We start from the raw sequence: 14,414 nt of genomic DNA, 5'->3' as shown, positions 1-14,414 counted from the left end.
TTTCAAAAAAATAAGAGTGATTTTAAAAAAACCCTTACTTTGTAGGAGATGAAAGTCCTGTGGCCTCTCGGTGGTGAGGGCAGCTATCACTGACACCATGGCATCGTAATTATCCGTCTTCTTGTAAGCCAGCAGAGCCTCATAGAACTGCCTGTAGCTGCTTTTGTCCAAAGCCCTCTGCACATCACTGAGATAGGCAGTCCTGAGGGCCTGGTGATGCTCTCTCCTGGAGCCTGGAGCCTTTTCAGCCTCTTTCCTTGGAGCTGCACTGGCATTCTGCCCTGGGAGACAAAGAACGCGTGAGCAGGGCTTGAGGAACAAACAGGTCACTCCATCATATCCACTCCTCACATTTGGAGGGAATCCCTCAACTATTTCAAAGGTGTGAAGCCAACCCCACCTGCCCAGCATGGCCAGACCTGCTCCTGGAAGTGGCAAGAGAGCAAAATTATTCTGGGGATCACTTTTAGCATCTTCTGGAGCTCCTTGATTGTTTCAAATGGAGAAATGTGTCAGAAGGTCACCAGGGAATGAGGGTAAACAGATGGGCAAACCAACTCTGCTGGCCTGAAATACGTAATTTTAAAGTTCAGATTTCTCACCCCTTAATAATATGAGCAGACAAGGGGTGTGGTGTGTGTTTCCTAACAGGAAAATGATGTCCAAAAATACTATCTGACCTGAAACAACGCTCAAGAGAGCACAAGAGCCATGTAGGAGGTCTGCAAAAGGTAGGAGCAGCTTGGAACATCCTGCTAAATAAAGTGAACTTTATTTACAGTATTATTCTCTCATTTCTGGTATGTTTTAGAGAAAAAAGTTCTGGTTTGCATATCACAGGCATGCAAATATGGATGAAGGATATGATAAGAAATTTATTTAAATTAACATGCCATATATTTTGGTATCTGGATCTTTAAAGGTCCTTTATTGGATTATAAAGATAATTAGGTTTCAAAACAAAGCCTTCATTCAATTTGCTGGAAGGGAAAAAAACTTGTGTGTGAATTTTATAATCAGTAGTTATTGCATATCCTAGAGCTTTCTTATATTTCCACGAAGCATTCTCTTCTTAAGGAGGCATAGAAATAACTCATCCATTTACTCCTTTTATTTTCTCAATCACTTTTTGTGGAAACAAGTTTCTGTGAAACCATTCTAATGATTTCAGGACAAGATAATGACTCGAGATTCTGCTTTATTGAAATATCCTCAAAATAGAAATGAAAATGGGAAAACAAATCAAAAGAAACAGTATGGCTTCACACATTAAAAGTATTTAAAGCCTTCCAGGAAACTGGCTTGTTTTTTTAAAGAAAGGATTAGCATTTGACTATTCTTTGTCCTCTAAAGAAAGACTTCTAAGTTGTCCAATGATCCTACTCATTTCCTTGTGAGAAACACAAAAAATTCCCAGCTGTTCTCAGGAAAACCCATAATTAAATAACAAATGAGCCCACGAGCTTGAAGATAAATACTGGACAGAGTGAGATTAGAGGGATGCACACAGAGATTATGCTTAGTACTCTCAGTTTCTGCAGAAAAAAACAGGCTGTCCACAGAGGGAGTGTACACATTACACCAAGAACAAAATGAAACAGTTTCTTCATACCTGAATTCATACTGACGTAATCTTAACTCACACTCCTTAACTGGCTCCCTTTCATGGACCCTGGACAAACAGGAAGCCCAGCAGACCTGTGCTCAACCCCCACTTTTCCCAGCTCAGCCTCTAGTACAAGTGTCTGGCTTCAGCTGGTTTCTTTCACATCCACCTTGATTTAATTTATTGACTTTTGCGTTTCGTTTTGCACAATCCTTGCTGAAAATTCTGAACTACCATCCCTCCCACCTACAGAGAGGGAGCCACTGTGCTAGGCAAGCGTAAAGAACATTGATTTGGCCCAGGAGAACTTCCACTCAGTGATGAAATAAACCACAATAGACTGGGTTTTTATTAAACATGGAGGGTACCTGCACTATTGAGTCCTGTTGTCAAGTGGGATCCTCCTTGGTTCAGGTGGAGCCCAGGGTTCAGCTGAGCACACGAGGCCTTGGAGAAGGTACTTTTCTGCTGGCTTTGTTTTTCTTCTGTTAAATGAAACCAGTCCATAACCAGGGAATTTAGGGAAGAATGAACATGGAATGGTGCATTTCAATGTATGCCATCCTGTGCTGAAAACATCTGAGCAACCCACAGACGCTGAGGCTGCCCCAGCCCTGGAAGTGTCCAAGGCCAGGTTGGTTGGGGCTTGGAGCAACCTGGGATAGTGGAAGGTGTCCCTGCCCATGGCAGGGGGTGGAACTGGATGAGTTTTAAAGTCCCTTCCAACCCAAACCAGTCTGGGATTCCACATAGATTTATTTCTCTGATGATGAACTAACACCCCACTTTTTCAGAACTTTACTGCTCCAGGATTTCACAGATTTGACAAGTTCTGTGAGGACACCATCACCCTCTATTCACAATTCTGCTGGCACTATGTGGGCAGCAAAGAAGACACACACAAGGTTGTTTAATTCCCCAGAGTAAATGATTGAAGCAGATCAGTAAAATCCCCTTTTGAAACAAAATGACATCATTATCAACTGTGCAGTAACCAACACTCAGACATCTGCAGAGCTCAAGGGAAGGCAAGAGGATCATGGAGAGCAGAAACTCAGCTCAGTATTGATTAAATTGAACTTCCTTGCATTCCTACATCTCAGACACATCCTGCTCTATGACTGGGTGAACAAGGACATTTGTCCTTCAAATGCTACAACTGAACCAAGCTCCTCACCCATTTTCTTGGCCAGGATCTCCCTCTCCTCCCGGGGGAGGCTGTGCTCAGGTTTGTAGCCACAGCCCACTCCAGTCAGATTGCAGCATGCTTCATCAAACTGCTTCTTATGCTGGGGTCGAACAAACTGGTAAAAATCTTGCATCAGAGAGAGGGAAAAGAGGGGAAAAAAAAGAAAAAGAAATCAACCCACAACAGGCAATAAATGCTACTGAAAACTACAACAGCAGAACTTCAAGGTTAGAGGAAAAGGTGCAACTAAATAAATTTAAATCTAAATGCTTTTATATAATATTTATACAATAAGCACACTTACAGATTACACAAAGGTCAGCTATCATGCAAACATTGAGCAATATTATCACCAGTAAGTAAAACCTCAATTTTCAAGGTAAATATAAAGTAACTCAATTCTCAGTGAAACAGCCCTTGAGGTGCCTCAGAAACCATGAGATCCAAGTAACTGCTAGGCTGATACTTCAAATAACTGATGAACTATTAACTTTACATCTCATGTTTCTTACTAACCACAAAATGCTGGTCAACCAGAACCCTAAACATTAAAACAACTTTAGGTTTCAGGTGCCTGACAGTTTTCAAAACTAGATTTAGACCTCGATTTCATGATCAAATATTTTCTTATTTATGTAGATGATAGCAAATTGGGAAACCAAGTGACTGAGCTTCCCATTCTTTAACCTTAGAATTTCCCTGAAACTACAAATAAATGCATAACTATGCATTTATTATTTCAGTTGATGAGAAAGTCACAGAAAAATCTGTCCTTTTGTTCACAAGCTAAGAGGGAAAGGAAAAATTATACAGAAAATACTGTTAAACTAGAAGAAATCTTGGTGGGAATTCAGTTCCTACCAGTACAGTTGTTAAAAGGCAATAAAAAACCAGCCAATGCAGTAACTATCCATGTTTGCCCAGATTCTTTGTTTTATACTCACAATTATCTAAACAGAAAAATTCTCTCTATATTCTATCTGTTTACTGCTTTAGCACCAAACCCTTATGAAGTCATCTCTCCAACTCGGACAACCACACTCTTGATCTCCTAAACTACCAGGAATAAGCCACTGTACTTTTAGACAAGGCTTAGAATAACACAGACTTCCACGGAATATGATTTTCTTCAAGTCAAGATACGAGCTAACACGTGATAATCAGACTGATGAGAATCTTCTGTGTTATCTGGGAATATGAAGAGATCATCTTAATTGAGCTGTACTTCACATCTAAAACATTTCTGAAGTACCCAAGCCTGTTTAAAAGATTAAGGTCACTTCTACAAATACACCAGGGATGCACGAACACTCTGAAATTACCTCGCAGCAAGACGTGCTTTTTTTCATCCTCTACAAAGAGGGAGCTCATCTGGGACAGCATGGCATGGAAGTCATCCGTCTTCTTGTACTGCTGCAGAGCCTTGGAGAAGAGCTCGTAGTTCTGCTGGCTCAGGGTGTCCTTCACGGTGGCGATGTAAAAGGTGGCTCGCGCCTTCTTGGGCTCCGCCGGCTCCGCTCGCCGCTCCTGCTGCAAGGCAGGAAACGCCCCTCAGTAAAAGCAGCACGTGAGGGGTTAATTTCAGGTGGAAGCAATACGTTTACAGCTCCAGCAGCACATGGGATGATGAAAGGAATCATGGAATCGCTGAGGTTGGAAAAGTCCTCTAATATCATCCAGGCCCACCCAGCAGCAGCACTCTCTCCTGGGCAGACGGATGTCTCCACCTAGCAGGCTGCAGTTATGGCAGTCACCCCCATAATTCATCTTACCCATTGACAAAACAGACAGCTTCAGGAAAAATTCCTAGAGAAGACAGCCAAGTATCATTGCACAATTCTATTCTTAGGAGAAGGGTTAATAGAATAACATCTATTCCAAAGCTGGAGGCTGAGCTGAGTCATCGTGCATCAGATAGCAACAAACTGCAAACACAACCTTTTGCATGAACCTGTTCTCTTCCTTCTATCTTCTCTTGGATATTATCGGCTTCGGGATCAGTTTCGTTTGCCAGGTGCTTAGCAGATTGACAGACAGGGAACATCCAGTTAGGACAGCACCTTGGACAACTACTGGCACTCACATCACCCAGGGAATTCTCCTGAATTTATTGTGACTTAAGCAATGAGCTGCATAATGGGTTTGGAGACAGGGCAACACAATAATCACAGCTGCAGAGCTAACACACAACCATGACCCACCTCACGGGGGGTGATCCCTTACCCCAAAGTGGTCAGTTCAACCATTTGAGGTTCTACCAGAGCAGCTGGACTTGCTGATTATTGTAGGTCCCTGTCAACTGAACTGTTCAATTTTAATCAAAAAGAACGAAACCACCCACCACCCCAGTCAAATTGTTCACAAAGCAATCAGTGCCAGAAAACAATTCTTTTCACCTACCACCCCACATGGACCTGTGCTTGATTTGGTCTGGGATGTCTGGATTTGGGAAAGAGCATGACAACCAGCTTTCATATGTGCACAGATGAATATTTATAATTTGGAGGAAAAAAACCACACTTGTTCTAACATCAGTTATCTGTCTGCCTGGAAATTTCCAATTCAAATTAAAGCAATCTATAAATCAAAGGGATGGCACAGACAGAGGGAAACACATACTGTATTGCTGACTAGCTTTATTTTCTTCCTTCCCCCTTTCTGCTCATCTGATAATCTCTTCTCATACTGAAGGGAAAGTGTGGACAGACGATGAGCCTGTGAAGATGAAAAGAAAGTAAGTAAGGTACAAAAATGCTTGTCAGAGTTATTGCCCGTTTAATTTAGGTATTTCCAGCAGTAAAACCTGGTAACCCAGCTGGGACACCATTCAAGAAAGTGAAACAAGTCAACCTAAATTATGGTAACAGAGCCTGGGCACATACCTGTTTCTAGAGGGTAGAAATTTACTGGACAACTCACAGAGACCAAACCAGAAGAAATTAAAGACAAAGTTGGTTTTGAGGGTGCAAATTCCTGGCTAAGCAAAGCTGGACTCACAGCAGACTGTTCCAGGGCAGCCTGAGAGTGTACACAGACCGTGTGTAACCAGTGGTTCACACTCCCCTTCACTTTCCTGCCTGGAATTCTTTTTACGTAAGGGAATGAAGAATTGAAATATAAGCAGCAAGTCAAATATTTATGATACATGCAGTAAATCAGAAAAATTATCAAAACCATCTTCTCAGTCCTGTGCTCTGTAAAGGCAGCACTTTGAAAAGCATGATTCAGCAAAAGTAAGGCTGCCTAGACATGAGGTGTAACTCACAAAGAAATCTGATTACAGGGAACTGTTATTACTTAAATGGATTCAGAAATTATTATGTGTACTGTGAATTTTTGAGGTGGCAAAGCAAATTCTTTCAGAATGAGAGCAGCTAAATTTCATTATTTAGGGATCAAGAGTGCAGTGTAACTTTGATTAAAGGAAAAGTGATAACACAGACACTGTGCTGGATGGTGAAGACAGGAAATGACACCAACCCCATCCTCAGTCCAAATCCAGTGCTCAGTGCTGGACTCGGAGTGAAAGCTGTCTGAAAGCCACTGCCTGTCCCAGGACTACACTCACCAGACTGCTGGGATGAGGTCACCAATCTGGGAGCAGCACAGGATGACCCCAGAGCTCTCCACAAGCCTCAGACAAGCAGCAATGCCAAATACACAAATAGGAGGTGGATCTGAGCAACTGTCAAGCTATTGGGGCTATCGGAGCTCTGCCAAAAGCACTGCAGCTGTGTTAGGAATATTCTGTAGCTGAGTTACCACAGTCCCTGGAAATGTGCCAGGCTTTCCAAAGAAAGGTTTTGGTGTCAATGTCATGGCCACCCAATGGGTGACAGAGCCCATTTCCCACTTGGCTGCACACAAGTTAAATATTTGCTGCCCTTGGTACATTCCCTCTGTTCTGTACGTGCCTCCATTCGTGTCCTTGGGCCTCCTCAGATATTCCCCAGACACTCCTACATTTACACATTTTACCTCAGGCATTCTTCCCCTGAGGAAATACTTAAGAATGCTGCAATAGGCATTGCTGAATGGGTCTGCAAGCCAGCAGTAAAATACTCCAGCCAAGTAAAGGCAGTCACCTCTCCAGCTACTGCAAATGGGATTTTGGGAAAGCAAGAACACATCTTAATCACTGATGTGTCAAAAATATCAATCCAAGAGGAAAGAAAATTAACAACACAGAAGCATCTTTGTTGATCTTGTGATAGAAGATTTTTGATTCAGATAAAATATTCCATAAGTCAGCAACATTCTTTCTCTGGGGAAAATCAAAGATTTTAATCTGAAAATGCAATTTCTAATCCATAAACCCTCTCCCACCCTTTTTTGAATTCAATATCTGGTCTCATCCCAAGTGCTGACACAGAGTCCACCCAGGACAGATCATGTATTTACAAACTCCTTCTCTGAGAGCTCCTTGCTCCTCAGAAAGTGTGGTTAACTTCCAGGAATCTCTGGTCACCAGCCTTGGAGCACAGAACAAGCACATACCTGTTGATCATCTACTTGAAAGTGGCAAGGAAACCCTTTGATTAATTTAATTATGAGAACTTGCAGTTGCTGGTGCTTTTCTTGAAAGAGGATTGAGCTGGTTCTCTGGATGCCAAAACCATTTTGCTTTACAGTCTGCAATTTTTACTTACAAGGAAGTATTTTGCCATTACCTTTTCCTCTCCTGGCAAATCAGTTTCCTCCTCTGCATCTTCACTGCTCTTCTCACTGCGCTCCAAGGCATCCAAGAGCCCAACGCATTTTCTCCGGGGTGAGACAAACTCTTGTTCATATTCCACACACAGGCTGGGTGCTCCATCTCCATTTACTGCCATCACAGCACAACACAGGAGACAAAATCACATTCCACATTCTCTCCTGCATTTTCTTTAATTTAGTGATAGCTACCCATCTTACAAAGCAACCCACAAATATGCATGGATGAATTAAATAATCTTCCACCTCTTGCAAAACTGCATTACATAATTTAGTAAGAAGACTGCTTTTGTACACTACCTCCAAAATTGCTCAAGCATTTGTTACCACAACCTTGCAGACTGCTCTCAAACTTTTCCTTAAGTCACATAACCACAAAATGGCTTAGGATCAATGGGAAAAAAGTCTTACTGCAGCAGATGTGTTCAATTATTTTAGATTTATGGATTTTCCCAAAACTGAGTTCCAGAGTTTTTTAAAGATTTTGGTACAAAACATGATCTATTACTTTTAAACAGAGCAAGTTTTTTTTTTAAAGTTTCCAAGGTCCCAAATTACATATTCTCAATAATCAGAATCCAGGTTTCAAATACAAGAATTTTGATCTGGAAGTAGGGTTAAATTAGTATCAGCTCTATATTTCTGTAAGGCATTACCTTCACAATGTATTTCCACTACTTTGTGGAATTACTCCAACAGTCAGTTACTAAGGAAAGTCACTATTTTGGTAAGAATGGGAGTATATTATGATCAGTATGACTACAGGGGAATTTGATGTTACAGCTGATGCAATGCAACTGAAAATCTCTATTAAACAGGAAATGCAGCTTCATCCCTTCACCTCCAGCCACACATTCCAGCCCATGCTTTGAGATGGATCTGGCACTCAAGTGTATGGAAGGTAAATAAACTGGCTCAGCAAAGCTCAGCTGCTCACTCTGCAACTGCACAGAAGGTGGACTCAAATCAAATGAAGGAGCAAAAAGTGCACAGTTGGAAACTGAGAGGGGAAAAAAGTGGTGGCCAAAGTAATCTCTTTTAACAATAACCAGCAATCACACTGGTTGGTACCAGGCTTTCTAAAGCCTTACCTATCAGTAACGACTGGCTTAAACACAATGTGAACTCACCCTCACTCGTAACTGATTAGGAACCACAGCTTTAAACAAACTTCACTGCTCTGTTCCAAACCAGCAAGCAGTCTAGAGTGCTGAAAAAATATCTGACATGAGAAATGCTTTATTCTTTAGCATTAACTACCCACAAAATTTTAAATATTGTTTTGCTCCCATGTCCTTTTTGTTTTCCTAGATTACTGAGTAAGAGTCATCTATACAACAGGATGGAATGAAACTCCTCCTCCTCTGTGGGACACTTTTGCCAGCCCCATCTGCCTCTTTTCTCTGTAATTTTCTCTGCAATTGCAACTGTTTTCCCCATTTTCTAATGCTTAACTATGTCCCTTCTGACCAGACTTTTACATCAGTCTTTGAGCTCTCCTTGCTTTCTCTCCCCATTTCTAGCCTCTTCATCCTCCTTGTCGTGGTTCAGCTTAAAACAAAAGGGTGCATCTGTGAGGACCCAAACATTACCTTTCCTTTTCCTCTTCAAACTTGGAACATGGTCATCCAGGTTTTTAGCTTTCTGCAGGGAGAGGATCTGCTCAGATGAAGTAGATGGTGCTGCACTGCTTTCACTTAGGGAACCAGCATGTCCAGGAGGGCACTGAGGCACGGGTTGGGGCATCTGCAAGCAAGTGTTACAATAGGCAAAGGCCACTTTTCCACTCCATCTCTGACCAAAAATCTCAGCAACAATCCAAAGACATCTCCTTTTCCCCAAATAACCTTTGGTAGCAAGCCTGTTACACACTCTGGGTTTATGAGCTTTTGAAAAAAAGGATCAAACAGCTCCCAAGTGACACAGCTGAAGTGCAGTAAGGAGGCTTAACTCTAAGTGACCTGGAACCAGAAAAGGATCATGACCTGCTAAAGAACAATCAGTTCCTAATGCCATCCCTGCAACAACAGCTCCTTCTGACAAAGCACATCGGGTTGTGGTTTTGATTTACCATGAAACTGTCACTCATAATCAGAAAAGATCAAGTCCTGCAGCATCATCCATATGTAACTAATTAGCCTGAACAACTAATTTAGCCTTGTATTTGGCTAAAGCATCTTCTAGGATGTTGTTCAAGTCTGTAAATGAAATTTTTAAGTGCTTATTTTAACCTTAACCTCCATTTCGGGAGCAAAGAATTTCCCATTCTGGCTTCCAGCCCATTTCCTGCTCTGACTTTCTCCAGCGAATTAGGAAGCCTTTTTACAATATTCCTTTTTAAACCAAGGAGCTATTACAGAAAACATCAGCTTCCTAATGCTAATAGAGAAGCTATTTTAGTAAAGATGACCCAGTGTTGAACTGCAATAACAACTGATGGTTTGTATTACTCTTTATTACTAGTCAGTTTCAATTAAAATTTTGGGGTATGATTCTTTCACACACATAACCTCTCCCTGAGATAGAAAGCCTCTGGATGCCAATATCAGTTCCAGAATTTGCATACCAGCCAAAAAACACATGTTTATTTAGGAAGAGCTGGAAGAGGAAGTTATTTTTGTGATCTAACCTGATGAGTTGCCCAGCATAAGAACAACATCCTGTCTCAGATCACTCATAGAAAAAGATGAGGCATACCTCCTTTCCAGTAAATCTTCCAGTGCTTAGAAGCGACAAGTGACCCCGTGTTGAGCAGGCTTGTGAGGAGCAGAGAGCTGGAAGCAGTGATCCTTAAGAATCCCTTCCAATTTGAGATCACCTGTGATTCTCTCACATCTCCCACCTAGCTTAGCATTCCCAGTTTCCAACACGATTCAGGAGAGCTGTTATTCATTTTGTGGGTTTTTTTTAAAGACACTTACAGTTTCTTGAGCAACACGGAAGAAGAGAGAGACGCTTCTGACGGCGTGCCCGAAGTTGTCATAAACGTTCACGTAGGGACGGACCCACGAAGGCAGTTTGCCTCTGACATCACAAGTTGTGAACCTGGGCAGGATGGGAAAACCTGAGAATTATTTGCCAGGTTGGGCTAAATTAATTAAAAGAACCCTAGATCACTATCTGTCTTAGGCTGCAATGCAAGATGAGGCCGGGGGTGTGTATTCTATTGCCATCTGTTAGAACCCAGTGGGGCAGTTATCTTCTGTTAAAGCCACGTGGGGCAGTTTGCTTTATCTCTTCCACCCATCCTCCCTTCAGGAAATATCTTCTGTTAATGGGCCACTGAGTCTCACTTCATGACTGATAAAATTACATCATTCCACTGGGAGATGCTCCACCCAGCAGGAGGAGCCAAGCATTCCTGCTTGGATACAATCTGATATTTGGAACACCACAGCAGCCTTTTCCCACTGCATTCCCAGAGGAAAACCAGGCCCATCAACACCACCACTGGAGCTTCAGAGGAAAACTCCACCCTTCTACAGGATCACTGCTTCAACAGAGCCACACCTGTCACTGCAGGATTCCTGCAGCCACCATTTAATGGCACTGCTGCCACCACCCTGACCCACAGGGTGCCAGGTCGTATTCTGACTCTGTCAGTGTTGTTTGGTATTACTGCATTTTTATTTTTATTTTCCTAATAAAGAACTGTTTTTTCTACTCCCATATCTTTGCTTGAGAGCCCCTTAATTTCAAAACTATAAAAACTATAATAATTTGGAGGGAGGGGGTTTACATTTTCCATTTCAAGAGAGGCTCCTGCCTTCCTTAGCAGACACCTGTCTTTTCAAACCAAGACACTAACCAAAAGGACAAGAGAGGAACAGAAACACAAAGTCCTAACAGTGCAGTAAATATAATGGGGTGATGCCTTCACTCAGGAGAAAGGGCTTTGCTGATTCCATGTACTAACATTTAAACTCCTGTTGCCTATAATATACATATTATACTAATTACCATCACAGAAATGGATATTAATGCAGTATAATGTTGATATAGGATATTACTATAAATAGTATTGTATCAGTAACATAATCTGTCCTCATTTCCATTCTTCTTCTCTCAAAACACTGCAGTGCTGATGACTGCCACCTCAAATGAAAGATGGAGAAAATGCAATATCATAAGTTGTTGTCACATAATTTCCCATGGTATTAGAAACATGAATTCCAAAAATTGGTTTATTTTCCATTAAAACCATTAATCTCCTTCTGCAACTCCAAGACTACATGGATGGGGAGCAGGAGATAACAACCCAGTTAGTTTCTTGAAGTAGTGCAATATTTATATAACCTGTTATATAAATTAATTTTATATTATGAACTTATATTGGAACTGCTTTTCCAAACAGCAACATCAGCACATTTATATTGAAAATACCAGCACTTATGTTAGGATATAAAGCTGTTGATGTTGTTGATGCCCCAAACCTGGAAGTGCTCAAGGCCAGGTTGAACAGGACTTGGGGCAACCTGGTCTGTTGGAAGGTGTCTCCGTCCTTGGCAAGGAGTTGGAATGAGATGAGCTTTGAGGTTCCTTCCAACCCCAAACACTCTGGGATTCAGTGAGCCAGGGTTTACCTATGGTCACACAGGAAGATGGCCCCGTAGTCCTGGCGGTGCCTGATGACCCGGCCGATGGCCTGGTTGACAGCCCGGGACGCTTGCTGACTGTACCACTCACGCCCAGACAGATACTGCAAGAGGCAGGAGGAAGAATCAACATTATTTACCAGGTAAAATGTATTCTCTGTGCTCTACAGTCATTACTTTTTTTCCTAAAGAAATAAAAAGTGAAGCACAGATGTTGGATAATATCAACCAGATGTACTGACAAATCTCAAAGAGCTGAGGAAAACGAAAGACAGGTGGACTCAAAAGTCACACCTGATTTCCAGAGCACAGAAAATTCAAGTAGCAATGTCCAGCTGGAGAGGCTATTTCTTATAGAGTGCACTCAGAGCCTTGGAAGTACAACAGACTCTCCATATTCTTGAAGACCTGCAGAACAGACTAAATTGTAACACCATTCATTCTTGTGTCTGAAGCAATAGAACACCAAACCCAAACATCCCAACACACACCACCACACTTCCAAAACAGTAATTCCCAAAACAGGCAGCACAGGCCATTCTTCCTGCCCACGCTCTCTCTGGATGAAAAACATCCCTCAGAATGAGAGATGGATAACGCACATACAAAGATTTTGGGAACTTTAATTACAACTTTTATTGGGGCCTATATTTAAGGCTGCCAGAATTTGGAATCCTCAACACTATTAAAATAGGTGGCTGTATTTGTGATAAATTCCCAAGGCTGTTTGAGTTTTTGATATTCAGGGTGCCACGAGGCTGAGAGGATAACAAAACCAAAAACCCACTGGGACAAGAGAGAGAGCCAACGACAAGAACATGCAAACAGCCAAGAGTGAGAAGCTGCCCAGTCTTACCTGTGCACCTGCACCACTTCTCCTCATCTCATCCAGGAATTGCATCTTTAAAATTACTCTGGGCTCCATACGAGGGGGAAATGGAAGCCCAGTAATGATGACTCCTCGTCCATTTATGTCTGCAAAGTCCAAGCCTTCACTGGCCTGCAGGGACAGAGTTTTCCATCCTCAGTGGAGTTTGCAGTGACATTTCAGGGCAATTCAGCAGTTGTTGGCCCTTTTTCCCATTCAATTAACTCCCTGGCCAAGTGTAGTTTATCAATAGTGTCAATGAATAATTTCAACCAGATTTTTTTTTCTTTTATTACCATGAGTTTAAACTTGGCTTTTTCCTCTGCCAAAGCACAGCTCAGCCAACCCTGTTAATAGCTGTCCTGTTCCTGGATAAGATCAGCTGTATCAAGAACATGTCAGCACCTTTGTTTAAACCTTTCACACCCTGGGTTGTTGACAAGACATAACAACATAGCAAACCTTCTCAGGCAGTAAAAATTAACAGAATCACTTCAAAGCAATAACAGAAAGCCAACAGGTTCACCAGACTATAGTGCCATGCCCAGCAGCTGTGCTGTTGACATCCCATCAAGTATCTGTCACTCATGTCCCCTGTACACACTCACTGTGCTGGCAAATCACTTTGTGAAATGAATAAAGTTGAACATACTGAAAAAAAATCAAGGAAAAAAAAAAGCTGTTTTGTTTTTCAGCTGAATCAATTATTCAAATCTCAGCAACAATACTTGAGAGTATTTTTCTTCACATCTTTTCTTCACTCCAACAGCCTCTTTGGAGACTGGGACCAAAGCTGCAAAAGAAGTTGTATCTTCTCCTGGTATACAGTAAACAGCAGCAAAAAGGTTTTAAGAGTAATTTCACCAATATTTCCACTGATAAACATAAGTCAATTTACCAGCACTGGAAGATGCAAAGGAAAGGCCCTCAAATGTGTCCTCAGAACAGGAAGTTAATAAAGCAAGTGTTTTAAGGTTAAGCATTATGTTTGGTTTGCAGCAGCGTTGTTTTAACTTGTTTCATTACAGTTCTCCAGAACAGCTGTTCTCATCTAATGGGTTATGTTTTCAGAGAGAAGTCAACATGAAATGCAAGTATGATGCTCATCCACTTCAGAGAAATAAAAATGTATCCCTTCAATAAAAACAGAGTGAATCATACAGAAATGTGACCTAATTTTGAAAAAGCTTCAGAGCACTTGTTTTTCCCCACATATAATTACAGTCAAATAATAACAAATGTACCTAAATCCAAAATGAAGTTTTTTTTCTTTCAATTATATAATCTGATCTCAGATGAAACAAAGTCTCAGTTACATTACCTTGCCCCGACACACTGCCAAAAAAGCAGCTCCATTGGACTTAGGACAGGCAACTTTATCATAGTAGGCATCAATAACCTAGAATATAAACAAGTTTAAGAGGAAGAATGGTATTACCCTGT

General features: G+C 41.6%; 1 protein-coding gene across 6 annotated transcripts in view; it reads right to left on the bottom strand.

The window, feature by feature from the left end:
• Nucleotides 1-14,414, bottom strand: part of RTEL1 (regulator of telomere elongation helicase 1) — a 48,090-nt gene that overhangs the window by 11,009 nt on the left and 22,667 nt on the right. For 4 of the 6 annotated variants that reach the window (XM_038159033.1, XM_038159035.1, XM_038159037.1 and 1 more), the window contains exons 22-32: nucleotides 14,293-14,370; nucleotides 12,960-13,103; nucleotides 12,092-12,207; nucleotides 10,430-10,553; nucleotides 9,101-9,254; nucleotides 7,466-7,620; nucleotides 5,415-5,510; nucleotides 4,118-4,325; nucleotides 2,784-2,921; nucleotides 1,975-2,091; nucleotides 39-281 (exon numbers count right to left, since the gene is read on the bottom strand). In XM_038159033.1, the coding sequence (XP_038014961.1) occupies nucleotides 39-281; nucleotides 1,975-2,091; nucleotides 2,784-2,921; nucleotides 4,118-4,325; nucleotides 5,415-5,510; nucleotides 7,466-7,620; nucleotides 9,101-9,254; nucleotides 10,430-10,553; nucleotides 12,092-12,207; nucleotides 12,960-13,103; nucleotides 14,293-14,370 (1,573 nt within the window). The remainder of the gene's footprint in view (nucleotides 1-38; nucleotides 282-1,974; nucleotides 2,092-2,783; nucleotides 2,922-4,117; nucleotides 4,326-5,414; nucleotides 5,511-7,465; nucleotides 7,621-9,100; nucleotides 9,255-10,429; nucleotides 10,554-12,091; nucleotides 12,208-12,959; nucleotides 13,104-14,292; nucleotides 14,371-14,414) is intronic. The other 2 variants (XM_038159032.1, XM_038159034.1) reach the window with 2 other exon arrangements.

The sequence above is a fragment of the Motacilla alba genome, chromosome 20, assembly GCF_015832195.1.
Source record: "Motacilla alba alba isolate MOTALB_02 chromosome 20, Motacilla_alba_V1.0_pri, whole genome shotgun sequence".
Taxonomy (NCBI): domain Eukaryota; kingdom Metazoa; phylum Chordata; class Aves; order Passeriformes; family Motacillidae; genus Motacilla; species Motacilla alba.
This window is presented reverse-complemented; position numbering and strand designations above follow the sequence as displayed.